This window comes from Neophocaena asiaeorientalis, unplaced genomic scaffold (genome assembly GCF_003031525.2).
Source record: "Neophocaena asiaeorientalis asiaeorientalis breed wild unplaced genomic scaffold, Neophocaena_asiaeorientalis_V1.1 scaffold78, whole genome shotgun sequence".
NCBI lineage: Eukaryota > Metazoa > Chordata > Mammalia > Artiodactyla > Phocoenidae > Neophocaena > Neophocaena asiaeorientalis.
In genome coordinates this window covers 244531-267248 of record NW_020175018.1, presented here as the reverse complement: position 1 = coordinate 267248, position 22718 = coordinate 244531, and the positions used below count along the sequence as shown (strand labels likewise).

The following is a 22718-nucleotide window of genomic DNA, read 5'->3' as shown; positions in this document are numbered from 1 at the left end:
CAGGTTTGGGGGGAAGGTAATGTTTCCAGTGTGAGTCATGTCAAGGAGAAGTGTCTTTTAGACAGCTAGGTGGAGATGGGCAGGAGGCAGGTGTATATGCAGATCTAAGGAGAAGTCTGGCTAGAGATACCAGTTTGGGAGTCTCAGGTGCCTTAAGCCTAAAGCATCTTCCAGAGGGGCTGCATCCCCAGGGCATATTACCAGCAGGGATCTGGTAAGTCAACTCTGTGGCTGCACTGAGCCTAGCCCAGGGCAAAGCAGTCAGTCTCTCCTGATTGCCAGGCTGTTATTGAGTTTCTAGGGAGAGCCCTCAGCTCTGAACTAGATCAATGTTGCAAGTGACAACAGCTCCTGTCAGGCGGGAGGTCTCCTAACAACAGGTCACTGACTAATAAAGTAATGAATGCATCAACACTGAGGCAGCATCAACAGGGGCTAGAGGAACCCTGATGGGGAGGCTGTGGAGGGGATTCCCTCTCTGGGTTGGATGATAGACGCCATGGCCAGCCCTGACATTCTATGAAGGTACATTTCCCTCACCATCCCAACCTCCATTCCCACAGACACCTAACTTTCAGAAACTGCACAAGTCGTCATTGAAGACAGTTCTGCTGGGAGATCAACACTGCAGGAGGCACCTATTAGGGTGTGAAAGAAATGTTGGCTAAGGTCCTTGCCATTCATTCATTCATTTATTCATTTGTTCATTCATTCAACATTCAACAAGCCCTTAGCAAACCCTGTTCTCTGTACTAGGAATACAGAGATGAATAGACTCTAGTCTAGAAGCAATTCGACTGCAACTACAAAAACTTTGTCTTGTAGCTGCTGTCAGTTTCCGGAACTGTCTTCCCATTGGACCTCAAGAAGTACTGCGGGGTCTCTTTGCTATGGTGATGGGCTATAAAGGTTTGATGAACGAAAGAATGAACGGAATAGGGAAGTGGGAGACCCGGGGAAGTGTACAAAGAGGGATCTCTGCCTGGGTGGTATCAGGGAAAACGCCAAAGAAATAAAGCAACATCTCTATCTGGATGAAGAATAAGTTAAAAGAGGACATTTATTAAGTGCTTTCTCCGTGGCTATTACAGTGATATCCTCTTTCCTTGGATTATATAGATTCTCTGGCAGCGCGGTCTTGGGCACGTCGATCCTATTCTCTGGAACCTCGTCCACGCACTGTTGCAGTAAGAAGGCAGGGCGGGGCGCTCTCGGCTCGACCCCGGCAGACGTCAGGCGAGAGGAACGGCGATTCGGTGGCCGGCGAGGGCGCCCGGAGGGTTTTCGCTGGAACTCCAGCCCTAGCGACGCGCGCCTTGTTGCTAAGGGCGGAGGCGCGGGAAGCTGTGGACCTTGGAGGCTGCGGATGCCCTCCGGCTCGGCGTCCTCCGTCGGCCTCAGCTTCCAGCCCGACCGGCCGGCCGGAGGGTATGGAGCCCGAGGCGGGAGGAAAAGGCGCAGCTGGCGGGAGGGGAGGTGGGAGCCGTCGCTCTCTCTGAGCCGAAGCCTCTTGCCTGACCGAAGAGGGGAGGGGGTTCCCAGGTCCGGCCTTGCGTTGGGTGGCGTTACATCCAGTCTTGGGCAAACACCCCTGCACCCACTCCTACCCCCGACCCCCATCAAAAATAAGCTTTGGCCATACGCTTAGGGCGAGGGGCATTTGTTATCTGAACAGCCAGAAAGGAAAAACTGCGCACAGGTTGTCCCCAAAACTTGGGGCAACCTTGGGAGTTCTGACCTAGTACTGATTCCCTGACTGACTTTGGGCAAGACGCTGTTATTCTCTGAACCTCTGTACCATTAGTGGGTCAAATCAGACCGTTTCCCACTTGCTTCTGGTTTTGTTTCTGTTTGAGCTTTGGTTTAGATTCCTTGGTCTTCCAGAGTGTAGTTTAGATGTGTGCAGAGGGAGATGTGGGGAGAGGGAGGGGGATATGAAATCATCATTTACATGAACAGTGGACCAGGAGTCCAGCTGAATAAGGTCCAGTACCCCATCTTCGCCCCTGTGTGACCTTTAGCAACTCATGACTCTGAGTCCCAGTTTCTTCATGGAAAATGACAGGTGGGTATATTCTGGAATATATCAAGGAATGTTGTACTGGAGAGTTAAAAGAGTGTTCTAAGAGTTATGTTTAGAGTGACCACTGAGGGACTTCCCTGGTGGTCCAGTGGTTGACTCCGAGCTTCCACTGCAGGAGGCACGGATTGGATCCCTCGTCGGGGAACTAAGATCCCGCATGCGGCGCGGTGCAGCCAAAAAAAAAAATAGTGACCACTGAATATCTCAAAGCGTTTGAAAAGCAAATTGGGGCAGAAATGGGTCCTGGGATTCAGATTTAGAGATTTAGGTCTGATTCCACCTTGGAACCAACAAGGACATTGAGAGCCATATTGAATTGCAGGGTTTCCCAAGTCCTCTGTAGCCTTTCCAGGCCTGATATCTGGGACAGGGCAGGGTAACCGCCTGAAGGATCTGTTGTTGGAGAGTTGTAAAGGACTTCATGTTGTTGGGTCCTTAAAAAGCTTCTTGCCAAGCAGACTCTCCCACCTTAGTATTTCATTCATTCATTCATTCATTCATTCAAGAGATATTTGCCTTGCATCTGTTTTCCCAGGCTATCTTGGTCTACTCATAATAAATTACAACATGGACATTATTCAAGTACATATATTTTGTCCTCAAGGTTTTAAATTGCCTTGCTCTATAATATCTAACATAATGAACTCTTAGCTTTAGAGTGATCAATCACTCTGGTCAGGAGACATCATTGGCTTCAGTTTAATATCCTCCAGACTCATTGCCACTTGCATATGTTCTCTGTGTATATTTGTAATGTAAATTTAATATATGTGTATTAAGAGTAGAATTAATAAGAGTGAAATTGCTGCTTTCAGCATTGCTATCACTGTTAATCTAGTAATCATGCTAGTAGTCATCATTTGTTCCTAACAGTTTGCCAGGTTGAACCAAGAGTTTAGAATGCACAAGCTTTTGCAGAGATGCAGTGTAGTATGCTGGTAGGGAGCAAAGCCTCTGGAGTCTGAATGCCTGGATTCAGGTTTCAGCTCCGGCACTTCTTTGCAACTTATTTGTAAACTTGGGCAAGTTACCTAACATCTCTGTACCTGACTTTTCTCATCTGCAAAATGAGGATAGTAACAACATGTATCTAAGAGGCTTGTGGAATAGATTAAATGAGTTAAATATAAAGCGCTTAAACAGTCCTTGGCACATTTTAAGTGCTATTTTTAATCTTCACAGAAGCCCAATGATAGTTATTATCCCATTTTACACATAGGAAACTGAGACTTAGAGAGGTCCAGCAACTTGCCCTAGGCCACAGTATAACTGTAATTCAAACCTAGGCCTCATTTCAAGGCTAATGCACCTAATTAAATATTATTCTGACTACTTTATGCTGCTCTAAATTATGCGAATAAGCCATGCTATCAAACAATAATTAGAATTTATTTGAATTCTTTTTTAAAAATACATTTATGTATTTATTTTTGGCTGCATTGGGTCTTTGTTGCTGCGCGTGCGGGGCTTTCTCTAGTTGCAGAGAGCGGGGGCTACTCTTTGTTGCGGTGCGCGGGCTTCTCATTGCGGGGGCGTCTCTTGTTGCGGAGCACAGGCTCTCTGCTCTCGGCACGCGGGCTTCAGTAGTTGTGGTTCACAGACTCTAGAGCACAGCCTCAGTAGTTGTGGCGCATGGGCTTAGCGCAGGCTTCAGTAGTTGTGGTTCACAGACTCTAGAGCACAGCCTCAGTAGGTGTGGCGCATGGGCTTAGTTGCTCCCCAGCATGTGGGATCTTCCTGGACCAGGGCTCGAACCCTTGTCCCCTGATTGGCAGGCAGATTCTTAACCACTGCACCACCAGGGAAGTCCCTATTTGAATTCTTAAAATAGAGTTGTTGGGACTTCCCTGGTGGTCCAGTAGTTAAGACAACCTGCTTCCAGCGCAGGGGGTGTGGGTTTGATCCCTGGTTGGGGAACTAAGATCCCACATGCCTCGGGGCCAAAAAAACAAAACATAAAAACAGAAGTAATATTGTAACAAATTCAATAAAGGCTTTAAAAAAATGGTCCACATCAAAATAGAGTTGTTAAAATGCAATAAAACTGTGTTTCTTCTTTGTAGATGTTGATAATGGAAATTCTGGGCCAGAAATCAGGCCCAGAATCAGAAATTCTACCTAGTTAGAATTTTGAGCAAATGATGTTTCTGCCCACTTTCTCCAGATCTTTAAATAAAGAGTTTATATGTGATGATTTTGAAAAGCACTTCCATCTTAAATTCTATGATTCATCTTAATAAAGTATTATTTTAAACAGGAAAAATTGCCTTTCTCACAAAAACAGAAAGCTCTGAAGTAAGCAGTCACCTCTGAAGATTTTTGATGAACAGAAGTACTATGAGTAAAATTAAAATATTTAATGATGAATTTAAATATATCCTATTTTGCATATTTTAAAAATAGTTGTATAATTAACATTATGGTATAGTTTCCCTAATTATTGGAAATGTGCAGTTATAAAATCTTGGAATTTTGCAAAATAGCTCTTCCTTTGTGAGAGAAAATACACTTAATCTCTTTAGTTAACAATCTCTTATTTACCTTGTAAATCTCCTTTCAGTGCAAACATATGCTTAGAGAAGAGATTAATTTAAGTGTCTTTTCACTAATTACAGAGATTAGGAAGTGGCTGCCTGGACTATTTTCCAAAGGATAAACTTTACAAAAGTATTGAATACAGCAGCTCACCGAGAAGGTCCTACTGGTTTGGTGGTAAGTAATTCTAAAGGTTTTCTTTTCCTTAGAATGTCCCATGAATACACTTCAGATGGAAGTATGGCTCTCAGAAGATACCAGCTAAGAATCCAATCAGTTTTAAGCAGAGCCAATCCATTTATAGCATATGCAGTTTCCAGTGACCTAGATCTATGGATGCCATCTGTCCTTAGTTTGATGACAGGGTTGAAAAATGGGTTAGGTTGGCAGATAGGAAGCCCTGCAACCTCTGTCTAACTACAAACAATACAACATTCCAAGCTTTTTGAAAACTATCCTGAAGTTTTTCCTGTGGGCATATTTGTGTTACCTGAAAAACTGGATTCCCCTCTTGGTGGGTGTCAAGCCAAAAGACACAACCAAGCCAAAGAGCTTGGAGAGAAGGAAGGATTTAGTACTTGCAGCAAGAACACCAGGGATATTTCCCAAAACAGCATCTCTCCGAGCAGCAAAACTGGGGAAGTTTTACGATAAGGGTGCATGCATATTTATGAATGGGCTCAGGTGGTGTATGCATATTCATGAGGGGCTTGAGCAGAGGAGAATTCAGCCTAGAATTGGGGCAAAGCCTGACAGAGTTTCAGCTCTAGTTGGTTGAAGTCATCAGGGTTAGCAAAGGTCAGCACCATCATTCCTTAAGTTCCAGTTAGTCTTGGGGTTGAGTGCTTGAGGGGGTTTTGGATCCTACAAAATAGCTCAAGAATGTGCCTCAGGCTAACCTTTACCTTCAAAACAGAACTGGGAGTCTTTACAACTGATTTATTATCTCCCTGACCTGGTCAAGAGCAAGCCTTTTGGCCAGGCTTAGATCACAAAATGGCTGAGGCCTAAAATGGCTTCTCTTACGTCAAAGAAATTATGTCTGGTTCCGTTCCTCTGAGGACCCTCTGCCCTGTCTGCCGATGCTTGTGCTTGTTATAGGGAATCCTACAATGTCTGAACTACAAGGGACCTTAGGTTCGCTATTTCACAACAAATATGTTTGTCACACTGTGCAAGCCACTTGAAGTACAGAGAAGAATATGAGAGTCCTTCCTCTTATGGAGCATATAGTCTACTAAAAATCATTTAATCTGGTGTCCTCCTTTATAGATGAGGAGGCTGGGGCACAGAGGGGAGGATAGAGGAGCTCAAGGACACACAGTGAGATGAAGCAGGGCTGGGGCTAGAGCCCAGGGCTCCTGATGCCACTCACAGTGTTCTTTCCACTGCATTTGCTTCTACACTGGTGTCAACTTAAAAAATATTTACAACCTAAAAGTTGAGAGTTATATTTTATTCGGCAGGAATTTTTAGGACTTCAACTCGGGAGGCAGCATCCCAAGTAGCCCTGAGAGAACTGCTCTGAGGAGTCGAGGGGGGAGCTAGGATATATAGGAGTTTTGCAACAAAGGGCAGGTAGTCGGGAACATCAAAAGATTACTGTTAATTAAAGAAAACCATATATGTCAAGTTAAGGAATTTAGGGCTTTTCTAGGTATGGGAAGATGCAAGAGTCTGGGCTCACTGAAATCACTCTTTTTTTTTGAAGATTTATTTATTATTTATTTATGTATTTTATTTATTTTTGGCTGCGTCGGGTCTTAGTTGCGGCATGCGGGATCACCGTTGGGGCATGCGGGATCTTTCATTGCGGCGCACCAGCTCTTCATTGTGGTGCGCCTGATCTCAGAGAGGCAGCAGTGAGTGGTGGTGTGAAGCGAGATCTTAATTCCCTGCCCAGGAACTGAACCTGGGTAACCTGGATGAAAACCAGGAATCCCAGCCACCACACCCCCTGGCTCTTGCCCCCAGTAAAAAATACATTTCTCACGGAGGCAAAACTGTAAAAACAGGTACAAAGTTTACCGTTAGAGACATAGCACAGCAACAAGTGGGAGAGCACACAGAGAAAGTTCGTTAAGATAGAAGCAAGGCAGAGATGCACACCCAGAGAGAAAGGGTGTGGGCATCCTCCCTAATGAGGAGGAGCGAAGTAAAGAGGTGGTTAGGTCATTTATATAGGGCAATTCTTCCGGGTCCTTGTTTACCTTTGGCCAATTATCTGGTTTCTTTTTCCACACGTGACCTGCCTTAGGAGTCTCTACAACACGTGTGCGCAACATTTTTCCAAGATGGATTACAGCCCAGAGGCCTATAGGACAGCCTTAGCATCACATATTACATCACATATTATGGGGTGGTGCCCCCTCCTTTTTTTAATTTTTTGGTCTTCATTGCTGTGCGCAGGCTTTCTCTAGTTGCGGCGAGCGGGGGCTACTCTTTGTTGTGGTGCGCGGGCTTCTCATTGTGGTGGATTCTCTTGTTGTGGATCATGGGCTCTAGGTGCACGGGCTTCCGTAGTTGTGGCATATGGGTTCAGTAGTTGTAGCTCACGGCCTCTAGAGCTCAGGCTCAGTAGTTGTGGCTCACGGGCTTAGTTGCTCCGTGGCATGTGGGATCGTCCCGGATCAGGGCTCAAACCCGTGTCCCCTGCGTTGGCAGGCGGATTCTTAACCATTGTGCCACCAGGGAAGCCCCCCAACTTTTTTGACCACCAAGGAGGCTTTCTGCACATGTGCAATGTTTTCCATGCCCTAAGGATGATCTCTTGATCTTTTAACAGGGTTTAGTCCTACTCTGTCCCTGCCATAAAAATGTCCAATGTCTGGTGATTTACCCTATTTCTGTTGCTGGTTTTTATATTGAGGTGCAGATCTCGAAATGTAGACAGGAGTCCGGTCATAAATGTGTAGTCCGGAGCCCATTTGTCTTTTGCCTCAGGAAATGTAAATGGGGCTGGTAATGAATGTCCAGCCTGGAGCCCATCTTCTTCTCACCCCAGGAAGTGTGAACAGGAGGCCAGTTGTAAATGTCTAGCCTGGAGCCCATCTATCTCCTGCCTCACGCGGGCTTGTCACTAGTTGTGGCACGTGAGTTTTCTCTTCTTTAGCTGTGGCATGCAGACGCCAGGGCACATGGGCTCTGTAGTTTGGGGCATGCAGGCTCTCTAGTTGAGGCACAAGAGCTCAGTAGTTGTGGCACGTGGGCTTAGTTGCCCCGCCGCATGTGAGAGCTTAGTTCTCCGACCAGGACCCGTGTCCCCTGCATTGTAAGGTGGATTCTTTACCACTGGACCACCAGGGAAGCCCCTGAAATCACTCCTTTGATATGCAGGATACTGGGGCCAGTATCCTGTGTTTTCATATCCTGAGTTTCCTCTGGGCTTACCAGCTCACCATAGGCTGTGGCTTCAATCGCTGATGACTGTGACATCCTTTGTTTACTGATATGGCAGGAAATATTCCATTTCTCACTGGTTACCTATTCTTGTCAGGAGGTCAATTCTGGCAACTTTAAAATGTAGGCTGAAATTCTTCTGGAAAACTGTGGTGGCTTTTTTGTTTTAAGTGTTTTTTTTTTTTAATCTATTTTATTGAAGTATAGTTGATTTACAATGTTGTGTTAATTTCTGCTATACAGTAAAGTGATTCCGTTATACATATATATACATTCTTTTTCATATTTTTTTCCATTATGGTTTATCACAGGATATTGAATATAGTTCCCTGTGCTATACAGTAGGACCGTGCTGTTTATCCATTCTATGTATTATAGTTTGCATCTGCTAATCTCAAATTTCCAATCCATCCCTCACACACACACTGCCTCCCCCCGCTCCTTGGCAACTGCAAGTCTGTTCTGTATGTCTGTGAGTCTGTTTCTGTTTCGTAGATAAGTTCATTTGTGTCATATTTTAGATTCCATGTATAAGTGATATCATATGGTATCACTTTCTCTTTCTGACTTACTTCACTTAGTATGATAATCTCTAGTTGCATCCATGTTGCTGCTAATGGCAATATTTCATTCCTTTTTATGGCTGAGTAGTTTTCCATTATATATATGTACCACATCTTCTTTATCCATTCATCCATTGATAGACATTTAAGTTGTTTCCATGTCTTGGCTGTTGTAAACAGTGCTGCTATGAACATTGGTGTGCATGTATCTTTTCGAATGATAGTTTTCTCCGGATATATGCCCAGGAGTGGGGTTGCAGGATCATACTATTTTTAGTTTTTTGAGGAACCTCCATACTGTGGAAAGCTGTGGTTTTTAAAGGGAATGATATGGGAGGGACTTCCCTGGTGGTCCAGTGGTTAAGACTCCGAGCTTCCACTGCAGGGGGCCCAGGTTCAATCCCTAGTCGGGGAACTAAGATCCTACATGCCATGCGGCCAAAAAAAAAAAAAAGGTAATGATGTGATGGAGAATACTTGGTGAGTTTTAGCTGCTGTTTCTCCCTGTAGACTGTTCTTCCTAGAACTAGGTAGGCTGGTCATGCCCATAAGCGACTCATCTCCTAGAATTTCTTTAAGCAGAGCCCCAGAAGAGATGGGGACTGGGTTCTCCCACCTCCACCCTCTGGCATCTCAGGGGACAGCTAGTTGCAGAGGAACATTACCCAGAGTAGCTGAGATTAGGTCCTAGTCACGTACCGTCAGTCCTAGCAGATGTCCACACTGGCCACATCCTCTGGTCTCTTTTTTTTCTCTGTTTCACCAGCAACCAGTATAGGACCTGCACAAATTAGGTGCTTAGGGGGTGTTTCCTGAATGAGTGTATGCGTGAGTATCTCTCTTTCTCTTTAGTTCTCGCCTTGATAGTTGTTGGGGGTGACGCAAGTAAATCTAGAAAACATTTAATAATTCTTTTTATTTAAATATAGTGTATCATCCATTATTGACATTATTTAATTTCTAGGCCAGTGGCTCTCAAAATTTTTGGCCTCAGGACTTCCTTGCACTCTTAAAAATTACTGGGGACCTCAAACAGCCTTTGTTTATATAACTTGTAGATTGGATTCTACTCTGCCACCTCCTTTTGACATTAAAACTGAGATATTTTAAAAATAGTTACATATTAACTCATTAAAAAAATAAAACTATTGCATGTAAACATAAATAACAATTTTACGAAAAATAAACATACTTTTGAAAACACAAAAAATTTTGGTTGGAAGAGAGTGGTATTGTTTTACATTTTTGCAAATCTCTTTACTGTTTGGCTTAAACAGAAGACAGTTGGAGTCTCATATCTGCTTCTGCATTCAATCTATTGCAGTATGTTGTTTGGGTTATAGTATAAGAAGAAAATCAGGCCTCACCCAGAGACATAGTTGGAAAAAGGAGTAGCGGAAAAAGGAGTATCTCACAGACTCCCTGAAAGGTCTCAGGAATCCCCAGCAGTCCTGAGATCACACTTTGAGACCTACTGGTCAGGTCATCAGCTGTATTGTCTCATTTAGTGTCACTGTCTCCCACATCTCATTCTTACTACAGAATAACCTCATGACCCTGGCACACTGATTTAGAGAAGTGTCACAGTGAAATTATTTAATAGCAATCCGGCAAGCTAGGAAGGTTATATAGCCTTTTAGAATAACTAAGGCTCTTTTTCAAGAAGCTTTATTACTGGCGTAAATTATTCTCTCTCTCTCTCTTTTTTTTTTTGGCCACACCTCGTGGCTTGCAGGATCTCAGTTCCCCGACCAGGGATTGAACCCGGGACACAGCAGTGAAAGCCCGAATCCTAACCACTAGGTCACCAGGGAACCCCCTCATTATTTCCAAATACACACTCTTAGTATTTATTTTATTATGGCAGAATATATTTACATAGCATACAACATTTACATAACATAATAATAAATAAATTTATTAAATAAATTTATTATTGTTTATTATTATTATTTAGTACATAGACAACATTATGCAGCCATCATCACTGTCTAGTTCCAGAACATTTTCATTGCCCCAAGGCAACTTTGTACCTATTAAGTAGCCACTCTCCATTACCCCATCCCTTGGCAACCACTAATCTGCTTTCTGTCTCTATAGATTTGCTGATTATGGATATTGCATAGAGATGGATTCATACAATATGTGGTGTTTCGTGACTGGCTTCTTTTGCTTAGTATTATGTTTTCAAGGTTCATCATGTTATACTATGTATCAGTACCTCATTCCTCTTTTTTTTTTTTTTTTTTCCACTGGGCCACGCAGCTTGCAGGATCTTAGTTCCCCTACCAGGGATTGAACCTGGGCCCTTGGCAGTGAAAGCGCAGAGTCCTAACCACTGGACTGCCGGGAATTCCCAGTACTTCATTCCTGTTTATGGCTGAATAATATTCATTGTAGGTATCAACCTCATTTTGTTTATTCATTTATCTGTTGATGGATATTTGGGTTGTTTTCACCTTTTGGCTATTGTGAACAGTGCTGCTATGAACATACACATATAAATTTTGGTTCCAACACCTGTTTTCAATTCGTTGGGCTATATCCCCAGGAGTAGAATTGTTGGATCACATAATAATTCTATGTTTGACTTACTGGGGAACATCTTAATATTTTCAAAATTAGTTTTGTTTTTGCTTTTGTTTATCTGCTAATGCTGTATTGGAGGATGCATTCCCAGGGCCATAAGAGTGAGGCAGAAAAAGGAGGAAAGCAAATACCTACAGTTTGTCTTTTTCAAAAAAAGGATTTTTACATAACCATACTACCTACCGTTATTGTGCCTAACACAGTTAACAGTGTGTATTCTTTTTTTTTTTTTTTTTTTTTTTAACAGTGTGTATTCTTTTTACTAAACAGGGAACACAACTTCCAGCAGCCACGTGGGATGCTATTCAGGTGCCATCTGAAACGAGCTCTTCCCCAGAAGGTCTCATGCAAGTTCTGTGCAGTGATGGGGAAACTGCAGAGCAAACTCAAATACAGCACTTATAAATACAGGTACAGCAGCCCTCCCTTGAGTGGGATCCCAAGTTTTACGCTGCATTACAATTCTCCCCTAAAGAAAGAGAAGGCCCGGAGCCATCACTGATGACCTTCCCTGAACAGTCAGTTTGGTCTGTTTCCTTTTGGATAAGAAACATCTTAGTAGGTAGCGTCTGCAGCCACAGAGAGAGGGGCCCTGCATCTTTGGGAATCATCTCCAGAGTGAGCAAGGACTCTGGGCTTCTTCCTTTATCAGATTCCAGTCATTCACTCATTCTGAGCATTTACAGAGTTAATAATACCACTTCTGGTGATGTCAGCGTGTCTCCTTTCTCTACTCCTTTTCTGTCTTTCTCCTCAGCCTGGCCTGAATTCCTACCATAACCCACACTCTTCTTCCCCTTGCTCCACTGTGCACTCTGTACCATTGGGCCCCTCATTTTCCATCCTCTCTTTAGCAGGCCCGATGGATTTAGAGACGAGAGAATTCAAACTAAAGCTTTTCAAGAGTATAGCCCAGCTCACGTGGATACCGTCTCTGTTGTTGCTGCTCTGAACTCAGACCTCTGTGTCTCCGGAGGAAAAGATAAGGTGGGGTGTGCAGTGCTTCCCAGGGAACCAGCTTATTGCAGAGAAGGGAACGGAAGGGAACCCTGCATTTCTAGCAGCAACGTTGAGTAGTGTTAAAAATATGGGCTTTAGAGTTAGAAAGACTGGGTTTAAATTCCTGCTCTGCAACTTAGGATGACTTTGGGCAAGGCTTTTAATTTTCTTGAGCTTCAGTCTCCTTATCTATTAAATGGGGATAGTAACGCCAACTGCACAGGACCGCTGTGAGGACTGAATGGTAAGACGCTTGGTACTCTGCCGGACCACCCACGTGATTTTTATAAATGACAAGTATCATTATTCCAGCCTGTCCATTTGTAACCTACCTGCAGACACAGGAGTTATATCAGCAAAAGTAAACCTCTAGTCTCTTTTATGCCTCTCTTCTGCCAAAATGTCTACTTTGGTGTGCATCGTGATTCCTCCCATTGTCACTTTAAATCTCTTTGCTTTCTCTCCCTCGTATTTGGATCTACTGTAGCACTCAGATCTAGGCTCTTGCTGGCAAAAATGTTGATTATTTTGTAATAAATAATGCCTCTAATTTTCAGTAGCCACTTAGAATCTTCAAATTCCATTTTCATACTGTATTTCCTTGATTCTAAGATTCACATTTCTACATTTTAACACCTCTGAAATCAGGATGCATCTAAAAATTGACGATATCACCATTTAATTAGCAGCATTTTGTCTTAACATCTATATCATCTTAGACGTATGAAATTTTATCTATATGATCCTCACCTGTGAGGGGTAGCTAGAGGAAGGATTATCCTCTGTTTTGCAGATTAAGAAACTGGGATTTAATTAGGTCAAGTGCCAACACGCTCCTTATTCCCTAGCAATGAACTACAGAGACTGGGCCAGAGAATGCTCTGAAATCCTGTTTAGGGGGAGAAATACAATAAAATAGTAAAGTATGTACCTGGAAAAAGGATGGAAGGAAATTTTAACTATGATTCTCTCTGGCAGATGGGATATGGATGAGATATTTTGAAATTAAAAAAAAAGGATCTGTTTCACAACAATGTGACTATACTTTTAACACTACTGAACTGTACACCTAAAAATGATTCAGATGGTAAATTTGAAAAAAAAGAAAAAGTATGATACAGTTTTAGGGGAAAAAATCTAATCCCATGTAGATTTTCCTTCAGGATCTGCAACCAGAAGAACCTCAAACTAAATCAGTTCCCCCAGGGGAGTGTCATCCCAAACCCATCAGTAAGGTTCAGAGGAGTGGCCCAGTGGCTTGGGGAGAGACAGAAGAACTCAAAGTAGGGGGGCATAAGGACCGAGCAACAATAAAACCTTGATAGAGAGGGAGAAATTAGGTAGAGAATGAGGTAAAGCCTTGTTGTTTCAGTTCAACTAAAATATTCTAATGACTCTGCAGACAGTTGTGGCCTATAACTGGAGAACTGGAAATGTGGTGAAAAGGTTGAAAGGACATGAGCGTGAAATCACAAAGGTAATTGTCATATGATTACTATCATGGAGGGAATTTGGAATTGAATAAAGGAATGTCTAATAGCTCTAGGTAGTAAGAGTGATTGAATATTCAGTGTTAAGGAAAAATGCTGGGGCTTCATTTGACGGTGTGAAGCCCTACTCCAGGAAAAGCAAAGCAAACCATTCGCCTAGCTATTGTTACAGGTATAGTAGACTAAATTTTTGTTTCATTGTTAAGCCCTTCATAGCCCGAGTGGGAAATAGAGAAGTCTGAGATTAACTCTCCCTAGCCTAACAGGGTCTTGTATTGAAGGCTTACTGAGTGTTTACTATAGCTAGGGAAATGACAAACTCTCCATGCTCAGGAACCTTTTAGCCTAGCTGGGGAAATGTTTAAAAAGCCAACAACAGTTAAATAAAAATTAATCTGTTAAAGAGCATTACATAGTAGACTGAGCTTCCAGTGAAAATGGTAATGTCAATTTATATAACTCGCCTCTCTGAAGTCCACCTAAATGAACTAAAAATTCAGATGCAAACTCCATCATAATGAAACTAGGCATCAGCGACAATCACATAGCACAGAATATACTTACCTACCAGGTACGGTGCATTTGGAACCAGCCTGAGAAAGAACTCCAGGCTCTAGCACTCTTATCTCCAGCTCTTTTTCCCATTTTCAAGTCCAATGAAACAAACACACTGGAGCTTTTTTTTCTTGAGCAGATAGCTTGTATTCACAAATCAGGCCAGTTCTTCAGTGCCTCTCGCGACAAGATGGTCATGATGTGGGACTTGCAAGGCTCCTCACAACCAAGGCAGCAGTTCTCCGGCCACAGCATGGTGGTCACTGGATTGGCTGTGAGTCCAGGTAAGGTAAAGCTAGCTGATCTCTTCCCAACACCGTTGTACTTTCTGAAAAGCCCTGTTCCAGGCCTATCTCATGGACCGTCTTCTTGCCACTGTTTCCAAAGACACATCACAGCTATGCACTGGCTCTCGTGACAACACCCTCCTTCTGTGGGATGTGGGGACCGGACAGTGTGCGGAGAGAGCATCAGTCTCCAGGAACCTGGTATGAACTCAAACTTGGTACAGAGCAGGGCAGCAGGAGGGAGCATGGGGTGAGGAAGGGCCTGGGAAAGAGATCAGGAGACACATGACCAGGCACTAGAGGATTGGGTCCTAATTACTGCTCACCCCCCAACTCTCTGTTAGACCCCGGCCTCTCAGGGTTATTGGATTAGATGATCTCTTAAGTTCTTCCACCCCAGAGAACAACTCCACTAGTTTATATTGGAGTTTTAAATGGTGTCCTCACTTATTCCTTCAAAACGTAGTTATTCCATATCTTCTGTGGGCCAGATACTGTGCCAGAAGCAGGGTTAGTGACCCAGGGCACAGTCCCTGGGCTCCAGGAGCTCACAGTTTATGCTTATTGTGTGTTCTGTATATGTAACGTTATGCAGAGAAATAAGCATGACCTTTTGCTGTATGTGTAATTTGCTCTGCTTCTGAAGACCAGTGTTTTCTGTAGCAAACTGGTATATCAGCTTCACAGCCTTTGGGGTCAGTCATACCTGGATTCAAATCATGGATTCCTTACTTTTTAGGTGTGCTACCCCAAGAAACTTACTTAGAGTCTCAGTGTCTTCATTTATACAATGGGGAGAATTATATCACCTGACGTGGTAATGTCCTTTAGTGGTTGTCAAATGTCAGTCATAGTCATCTTTTCGAGTTTTGAAGACAACTGCCCATGGAAACATGTGCTTGCCTTGTGCTCCTCCATATTTGTGCAGGTTTCTGGAAGAAAAGAAAATCGTGTTACCCTGGGTTGTTCTGAAAACTGTTTCATGTCTGTCCAGCAGGGGCTGCAGGGATAAAGCAAAACAAGAACACTCTTCCTGAACCCTGTGAGGCCTCAAGCTAGGGTTTCGTTGATCTCACTTTAGAACAGGGGCTGCTCTCCTTAGGTGCCACCCAGCCAGCGGTGTTTGGGTTTCAGGCACTCTAAGCGTGCCCGCATGCATTTTGGGGCTCACAACTGGCCCAGCTGCTTCCATTGCTGCTGATAACCTAGGAACTGCAGGTCGAGCATGACTGGTGGGAATCTGCAAAACATAAAATCCCTCTAAGTCAGATGTGCTAGGTTCGGCATCTTTGAGAAGTGATGGCAGGGATGCTATTTAGCGAGATTTACAGGAATTACAGCAGAGGAATGACATGGTATGGAGAAGTTTTTAAATTTTTGCCTCTTCCAGGTCACTCACCTGTGCTGGGTCCCCAGAGAACCTTATATACTCCAGACCTCTGAAGATAAAACCATCAGGTGGGCTTACTGAGCAGCAAGAAAGTGTTTCTGGTGAAGGTTTGTGGCTCCCCTGCTTACATAACCTGTTCCTACTCTGCTTCTCCACATTGCTTCTCCTTCCACCCCTCTGCCCCTCACCAGTGCTGGGGTCTCTCCGATTGGCCCCATGGATCATGTGGTTAGAGGTTGAGTGGCAGGAGGTCATCTTGTTCTGGCTGGTTTCCAAGCAGCTGATTCTGCCAGCCCCCACTGTGGAGACGTGTTCAGAGTAACCTCAGAGTCAGTCACTCACTCGTCCCACCCCTCAAGTGGCCCTTGCTTGGCTCCATATGTTCTCAATCACTCAGCCCTCTGGTGAAGCCCTCCCTGTGGAAGTAGGGTCAGAATCACCATCAGGCAAGTCAGGTGAAGTAAACCCTGCTTAGACTAGAAAGCATGACCAGAAACTTTGGTTCTCAGAAGAGATTCTACTTAGAAAATGGGAGGAAGGCGATAAAGAGGTAAAAATGAGACAAGAGGCAAAACAAAACAGTCCCAAGTAGACCCCATGGCTCAGGTTGGCCAAGACCTATAAATCTTCTGTATCTGATTCTGGAATGATGACTGCTCCTCTCCATCACGATAAGTATCTTTAAAAATTTTTTGTAAATCGCAGACACAGAAATATTCTCTTGTCTGTTGAAAGTAGTATCCCAAAGGACCAAATTAACAAATTAACTTGTACAATTAAGATACTTGGTCTAAATTCCTGTTAATTAGATCTCAAAATAGAAAGAACTCAGATGTCATTCAGTTTGGTTATTTCCTGCCAGCTTTGGAGTCTCTGATATTGATCTGGTTCACGTTGCCGTTTTTAGGTAAATCACGGCGTTCCATTCTGACTGGCCAAGACTTTGAGCCAAGACTTTGCCGTTAACAGGCTATTACAGGTGCCTTTCAGCACATTTACTATAAACCCATTCCCTGCTGTAATTTCTTTCAGATTATGGGACAGTCGGGGGCTGCAGGTAGCTCATGTATTTCCCGCAAAGCAGCACATCCAGACCCACTGCGAGGTCAGTGAGGATGGACACAAGTGTATCTCCTGTAGCAGCGGCTTTGGAGGCGAAGGCTGTGAAGCCACGGTGAGAGACTGCAAGGTCCAGGTGTTTGGTTGCTGATGAGAAATGACTTCCTCTGGCTTCCTGCCTGTACTGGGCTACACAGGCAGGCTCTACTAATGTCTCAGGCCTATTCCAAGTGCATACTATCAGTGATCCTTTGCATTCCAGACACTTCTTTCAAGAAACCACCATTGCCTAAGCTCTCTGCACTGGTTGCAGAAAAGAGGAATGTGATGAAAGTCAAGATAGGAAGGCATTAAATACAGAACCAGCCTGTTAATGTCCCTACTCCCAACAGAGCTTAGAAAGGGGAGGGACTGTTTGAAGAACCAAGTGTGTTCCCACTGTACGTGTGGTCACAGTAAAGGAGTTCAAGCTCTTCGGGAAGTTTGGAGCTCTAGTGTTGGTTGAAGGCCCATCCCATCCCTAACCCATATACCTTTCCTTGCAGTTAATTTCGGGATAGATTGCCTAGGCTCCTCCAAAGTACCTTGGATTTCCTTCTTTCTTTCTTTCTTTCTTTCTTTCTTTCTTTCTTTTTTTTTTTTTGGCTGCACCACACAGCTGGCAGGATCTTAGTTCCCCGACCAGGGGTCAAATCCATGCCCTCAGCAGTGAAAGCGCAGAGTCCTAACCACTAGACCGCCAGGGAATTCCCAGTACCTTGTATTTCTAATTGTGAGATATCCGTTTAAAGGCTTATCTATAATCCAAATAGGACAATTACAGTGTCCATTTTACTGGACACTTACTATGTGCAAGGCACTGGGCCGGCACATTATAGTGCATTATCTCATTTAATCCTTAAAACAACCTTGTGAGTTAGGTACTATTACAGTTCCCGTTTTACAGATGAGGAAATAGAGGCATGGCAAGTTGAAATCTCTTGTACAAGACCACACTAGTAAATGGTAGGTTGAGGTGTTGAATCCCAGGCTATTGATGTAGCATCTCTTCTCCAAGCTAAGCATTTCCAGCTCTTATAACTGTTCCTTGGATGACATGGTGTCCAGTGATTTCATTATTTTTTGGGCACAATTCCATCTGCTCTTGTCTGTGAGCATTATTCTCCAGGTGTGGTCTGATTTGTATCAACAAGAGTGGGCTGGCAGGACTATCGTCTCCCTTGTTATAGAATCTAGTCTTCTTATACCAAGATTCAGTGTCTAGGCATTACATCGGAAGGTCTGCACCTGTATTTACTTATGAGAAGGTGCTCCTGACTATGGGGCCCCACAGGACCCACAGATGCCAAGAGGCTGTTATAAGGCAGCTCTTGAGCTGTCATAGAAGAGCCCCATTCTGTCCCATCGTGCTACAGGACTTGGAGCTTTCACCAACCATGATGATAATAATGAAGGCAACAACCCTCTGGCACATCCTTAACCTGGGTTGTTTGAGGCATAGTTGTTGCTGAAATAGTCACCGCATGGCTGGATGCTTGGGTGTGTGGATGGGACGGATGAAGATAAGGGTGTCTATGAGGAGGTAAGTGGAGGGAATAGGTGCATGATGAGACGCCGGGGAGAGGATTTCAGCGAATGAAGCATGTCTAAAGCTGGGGAAATATGTACGTGTGAGCCAGCCTCTGTCATTACTTTGCAGCTGTGGGACCTAAGGCAGACGCGGAACAGAATCTGTGAGTACAAGGGGCACTTCCAGACTGTAGCATCCTGTGTCTTTCTACCAAGAGCATTAGCCTTGACGCCTGTGATTGCTACCTCATCGCATGACTGCAAGGTGAAGATCTGGAACCAAGACAGTGGAGGTAAGGAGCCTGCTGTTAATGCTTCTCAAAGATACGTGAAGTCCTACAGGCTCCCTTAAAACTCTTTCTTCCATAGCTCAACATATACAAAGCCACCCATGTCCTGCCACTGTCCAGTCCCATAGTGGTTAAGAGATGACACCAAGAGGCCAGAATCTTTGTCCAATCTCTGCTAGGAGCTGTCACCATGTAACCCCTGGTATCTTGTTGTACAGATTCATTCCTGAGAGCTCAAATGTATTTTGATTCTTTTATTCTTTCTACCTGAAGTTCCTCATCTGGTTTTAACTTGTGATGCTCAAAATGTCTGGAAAAGAGAACAAGAATTGCCATTTTAAAATTCATCCTCGAGGACTAAAATGAGACCCTTAGCTCAGAGGGCATGAAGTGGGGTAAGGATAGTCTCAGAAAGACTCTGCCCTCTCTTGACTCTGCAGCCAAGGTTTGGGATCGCAGTAAGGTAGTGACACTTCAAAGCACCAGAGAAAAAGATGTTTAGGGAACAAGCTGCCCAGAGTCCTCCATGCAGTGGTGCGCTGGAACCAGCTTCCTACTGGCTGATCGTTAAATATTCAGGAATATTTAATACGGTCGTGGTGGGAGTATTTACACCATGAAAACTGGCAAATGCTATGAATGAAGGTAGTTTTTTTTTTCCTTCCAAAAAGCCAGTTTACCAGCACCCCACTGCCTCAGTGCTATTCTGTCCTGGACACTGGCTTCTGCCAGACACAGGTATAACATTAATTTAGAGAACCTCAAGCCAGATCCCTTTGACAGTCATCTCCCGGAAACTCAGCTCCCAGCAGGGGAGGATAGGGTCGCTCCCTCAGAGAAAAGGTATGGGATCACGTCTAGTGGCTCACAAGCCAGGTATGGGATCACGTCTAGTGGCTCACAGCGAGCGCAGCCTGGCTGCACCCTCCCGTGGGATTGTGGGAGGAGGGGCAGAGCAGCTGTTCTAGATGCAGGAATCAAAAACCTGAGCCAGGGAGAACCAGGTGTGCAAGCGCTGCCCTGCCTGCCAGGCGTGCAAGGGTAGCTCTTAGAAGAGCAGAGCCTGCAAGAGCAAATGGAGGAGACTGGGTCAGCTGGCAGCCTCAGGCCACCCTTCAGCTCCCCCATCATCCTTTGTCCCGAAGGGAGCTAGACCCCAGGGAGCCAGCAGCTGAGGATCAGTGTTCTTCTCTGTTTTCTCTGCGCTGACCCATGCTTTGTTCTCTGGGCAGGTGTCTGAGGGTAGCATTTTCACATGGCCTTGCAGTGAGGCCCCAGTTGTCCGACGTACTTCCAGGTGGCGTACGTCTTGTTGGGTCCACATGCCATTCTCTAGACTTGACGTCTTGGGGTTGACTTCCCCGCTGGGGCACGTTCCTCTGAGGCACACAGTGCCTCTCTCTTCTGGGTTAGATGCGCATAGCACGTGCTTTATTTCTGGGGGTTTCTTACAAAGACACTGCCTTTCATGACATGTGCACTCTTGGCCTAACGTGCTGGTTCCCCCTTCCTTCCCAGCCTGCCTTTTCACCTTGTCTCTGGATGGATCAGGACCTTTGACTTCCCTGGCTGTGGCTGACACCGTCTCCTTATTGTGTGCAAGTTTCAGCAGAGGAATTCGCTTACTCAGGGTGGACCATAGCCGAGGGCTGGAACTGCAGGAAGTGGCAGGATTCTGAGGCCAAGACACCTTCACTGGACAATAGCAAACTGTGGCCCCTCCTTACTCAGTGTGACTTTGTGTTTTTCCATGTTCTCTTGGGGGGAGGGCCATGTGGAATGGTGTTCTTTGCTTAGGCTCCCTTGGAAGGTATATCAGTGTTAGAAGCCAATTTAAGTCTAGTGGTTCAAAATCAGGTGCAGAGATTAGAAATATGGACTCAACCATAAGGTTCTCAAACTAAGTTAAATCCAAATGCAATTTTTAGTGAGCTTTGGGGACTGCTCTTCAAAAAAAAGTTTATGGGCCTCTTGCTTTCTGAGATGGCCCACACTCTGTCCGTGGAGTGTGTTTCTCCCAAGCCTGTCTCGCCTTTTGAGACAGACCGCATTCTGTCTATGGAATGTGTCTCTCTCTGTAAAAAAATGTTTATGGCTTGGAATGATGACCTGTAGGTATAAGAGTGATAGGCCTCTGTCTGTGAGAGTCAGAACACAGGTCTGAGTCTATTGAACTGACCTTTTCCATGTCTCCACGAAAGAAGAAAATGCAGCAAAGAGAGAAACTCTGTTTTGGATGCCTCGCAATTATCTAGATGGGAAAGAACAGTGCAGCTCCATGGAGGAAATGGACTGTAGACATGAGATTAAGCTCTAATCACAGCCCCTCAGCAATGTGAAGAATCAATGTTAGGGCAAGAAAGCAAAAGCCTTGGCTTCTACTCGGCGTAGTCACAGAGGGGAGGTGGCAAATCCCTAGACCGGTGCTAGGGCTGCACAAACACGTGTGAAGAGGCCGGCCACCGCAGCGCCTCGCCCACGGTTAGACGAGTTATCAAACCCGTTCTGTGGATATGAAAATGGAGAGATGAAGCCTAAAAAAATTGCATTTGTATATTTTAACATTTTTACTTAGTTTTATATAACTCTTTCTGGGGAATGGCCAGAATAAGGCAAAGGGAATCTCTGCAACAACAATGGAACATATAGAAAAAAGCAGAAAGATGGATTCAACTGTGCCAGCCACTGAGCCCCCCTCGGTGAGGAGGGGCAGGATGCTCGGCTCTGTCTGTGTGGCCCCCAGGACCTCAGTTCCCAGCCTGGTGCTCACAAACCTACTTTCCTCCAGGAAAGTCACTCCTGCCGTCAGGCAGGTCCATACCTAAGGCAGCTGAGGCCTGGAGAGTCCCTTTCTGATGAGTCCCAAAGAAAGATTTAGCATTCGTCCTCTCTGGCCCCTACCTGTCCCTGATACCAGTGGCTGACAGCCATCTTCCTTGTCCCCTCCTGCTCCTCTTTGGGGCCACCTCCCCCACGCTGCCTCCAGTCACGAGGCAGGAGAATCTTAAGCTCGTGCAAAGTGTCAGACCTGAATTGGACTCTCCATCGCCCCATGTAGCTGGCTGATCTTGGGAAAGTTATAAAACCTGTTTCCTCACTTATAATATGGAGCTTCATAATCAGACGTTTTTTACGGGGCTGTTCCAAAGATTCAACTGTGTTAAATGTCAGGCAAGCTAGTGGGTGCTTACAAATGGCAGCCACAACTCCTTAGCACCCGCTCTGTCCAGACTAAACACTCACACAACACATTTACCACTCCTTCACCCGTTCTCTTTAGATGGTATTTTCTAAACCTTTAGCCACTGTTCAGCTTCCCTGTGATTCCCTAAGTTAATGGATCTTTGAGCTCTGAAAGGACAAAGTGGGTGGTGGGAGAGGAAGCTGCATCGTTGAGCACCTACAGGTGGCTGAATACATGTATCCTCACTGCAGTTGTGTTATTCTCATGTCACAGATGAGGAAGCTGAGGCCCAGGGACATCCAGTCCTCTGCCCGAGGTTACACGCGTGGGGAAGAAGGGGAGAACTGAGATCTGGGCCTGGGTCTGCCTGACTTTCCTCCTCACCCCTTTGCCTCTGCATGATGTCACAAAGTTCATTTTAGAAATTTGTAGGCCATGACATTGTGTATTTTCTGGACCAGTTATTAACTTTTTGGCTCCAAGGAGATCCTCCTGGCCAGGTGCCTGGGAGCAGCAGACAGGTGTCTCGGGGAAAGTCCTAGCAAATCCTGAACTATTAGTGCTACAGGTTAGCCTTTCTTCTAGAAGGAAGACAGAAAATCCAAGGGAGTGGTTGGGAGGGGTCCCAGGAAAGGGGAACAGCGGGAACATATGTGAGAAAATAGAAGGGCTCTGATGAAGTAGCCCAGTTCTATTACCAATAAAATTGTTTCCCAGGCTTCCCTG

At 44.7% G+C, this 22718-nt stretch overlaps 2 protein-coding genes across 5 annotated transcripts in view; one reads left to right on the top strand and one right to left on the bottom strand.

Moving 5' to 3' along the window:
• Window positions 1–5427, bottom strand: part of BSPRY (B-box and SPRY domain containing) — a 34538-nt gene extending 29111 nt beyond the window's left edge. Inside the window, exons 1-2 of the mRNA XM_024762184.1 lie at window positions 5373–5427; window positions 1090–1514 (exon numbers count right to left, since the gene is read on the bottom strand). Of these exons, the coding sequence (XP_024617952.1) occupies window positions 1090–1514; window positions 5373–5427 (480 nt within the window). The remainder of the gene's footprint in view (window positions 1–1089; window positions 1515–5372) is intronic.
• WDR31 (WD repeat domain 31) lies at window positions 1345–22710 on the top strand. Of its 4 annotated transcripts, none has more exons than XM_024762122.1 (11): window positions 1345–1428; window positions 4699–4795; window positions 11440–11580; window positions 12024–12156; window positions 13571–13645; window positions 14353–14497; window positions 14601–14701; window positions 15891–15958; window positions 16923–17064; window positions 18649–18811; window positions 20327–22710. In XM_024762122.1, the coding sequence occupies exons 3-11, from the start codon at window positions 11468–11470 to the stop codon at window positions 20485–20487; spliced, it is 1101 nt and encodes a 366-aa protein (XP_024617890.1). In that variant the 5' UTR covers window positions 1345–1428; window positions 4699–4795; window positions 11440–11467; the 3' UTR covers window positions 20488–22710. The 4 variants fall into 4 exon arrangements, with proteins under 4 accessions (XP_024617890.1, XP_024617889.1, XP_024617891.1 ...); XM_024762121.1 differs by having other exon boundaries at window positions 1357–2065; XM_024762123.1 differs by lacking the exons at window positions 1345–1428; window positions 4699–4795 and adding an exon at window positions 10943–10976.
• The last annotated feature ends 8 nt before the right edge of the window (window positions 22711–22718 follow it).

Bases quoted from the DNA above. Each gene is read 5' to 3' on its own strand.
- WDR31 (XM_024762122.1), top strand. From the start codon at position 11,468: ATGCTATTCAGGTGCCATCTGAAACGAGCTCTTCCCCAGAAGGTCTCA. The intron at 11,581-12,023 runs GTACAGCAGCCC...TCCTCTCTTTAG, and splicing joins TACAGCACTTATAAATACAG to CAGGCCCGATGGATTTAGAG. The intron at 14,498-14,600 runs GTAAGGTAAAGC...CTGTTTCCAAAG, and splicing joins TGGATTGGCTGTGAGTCCAG to ACACATCACAGCTATGCACT.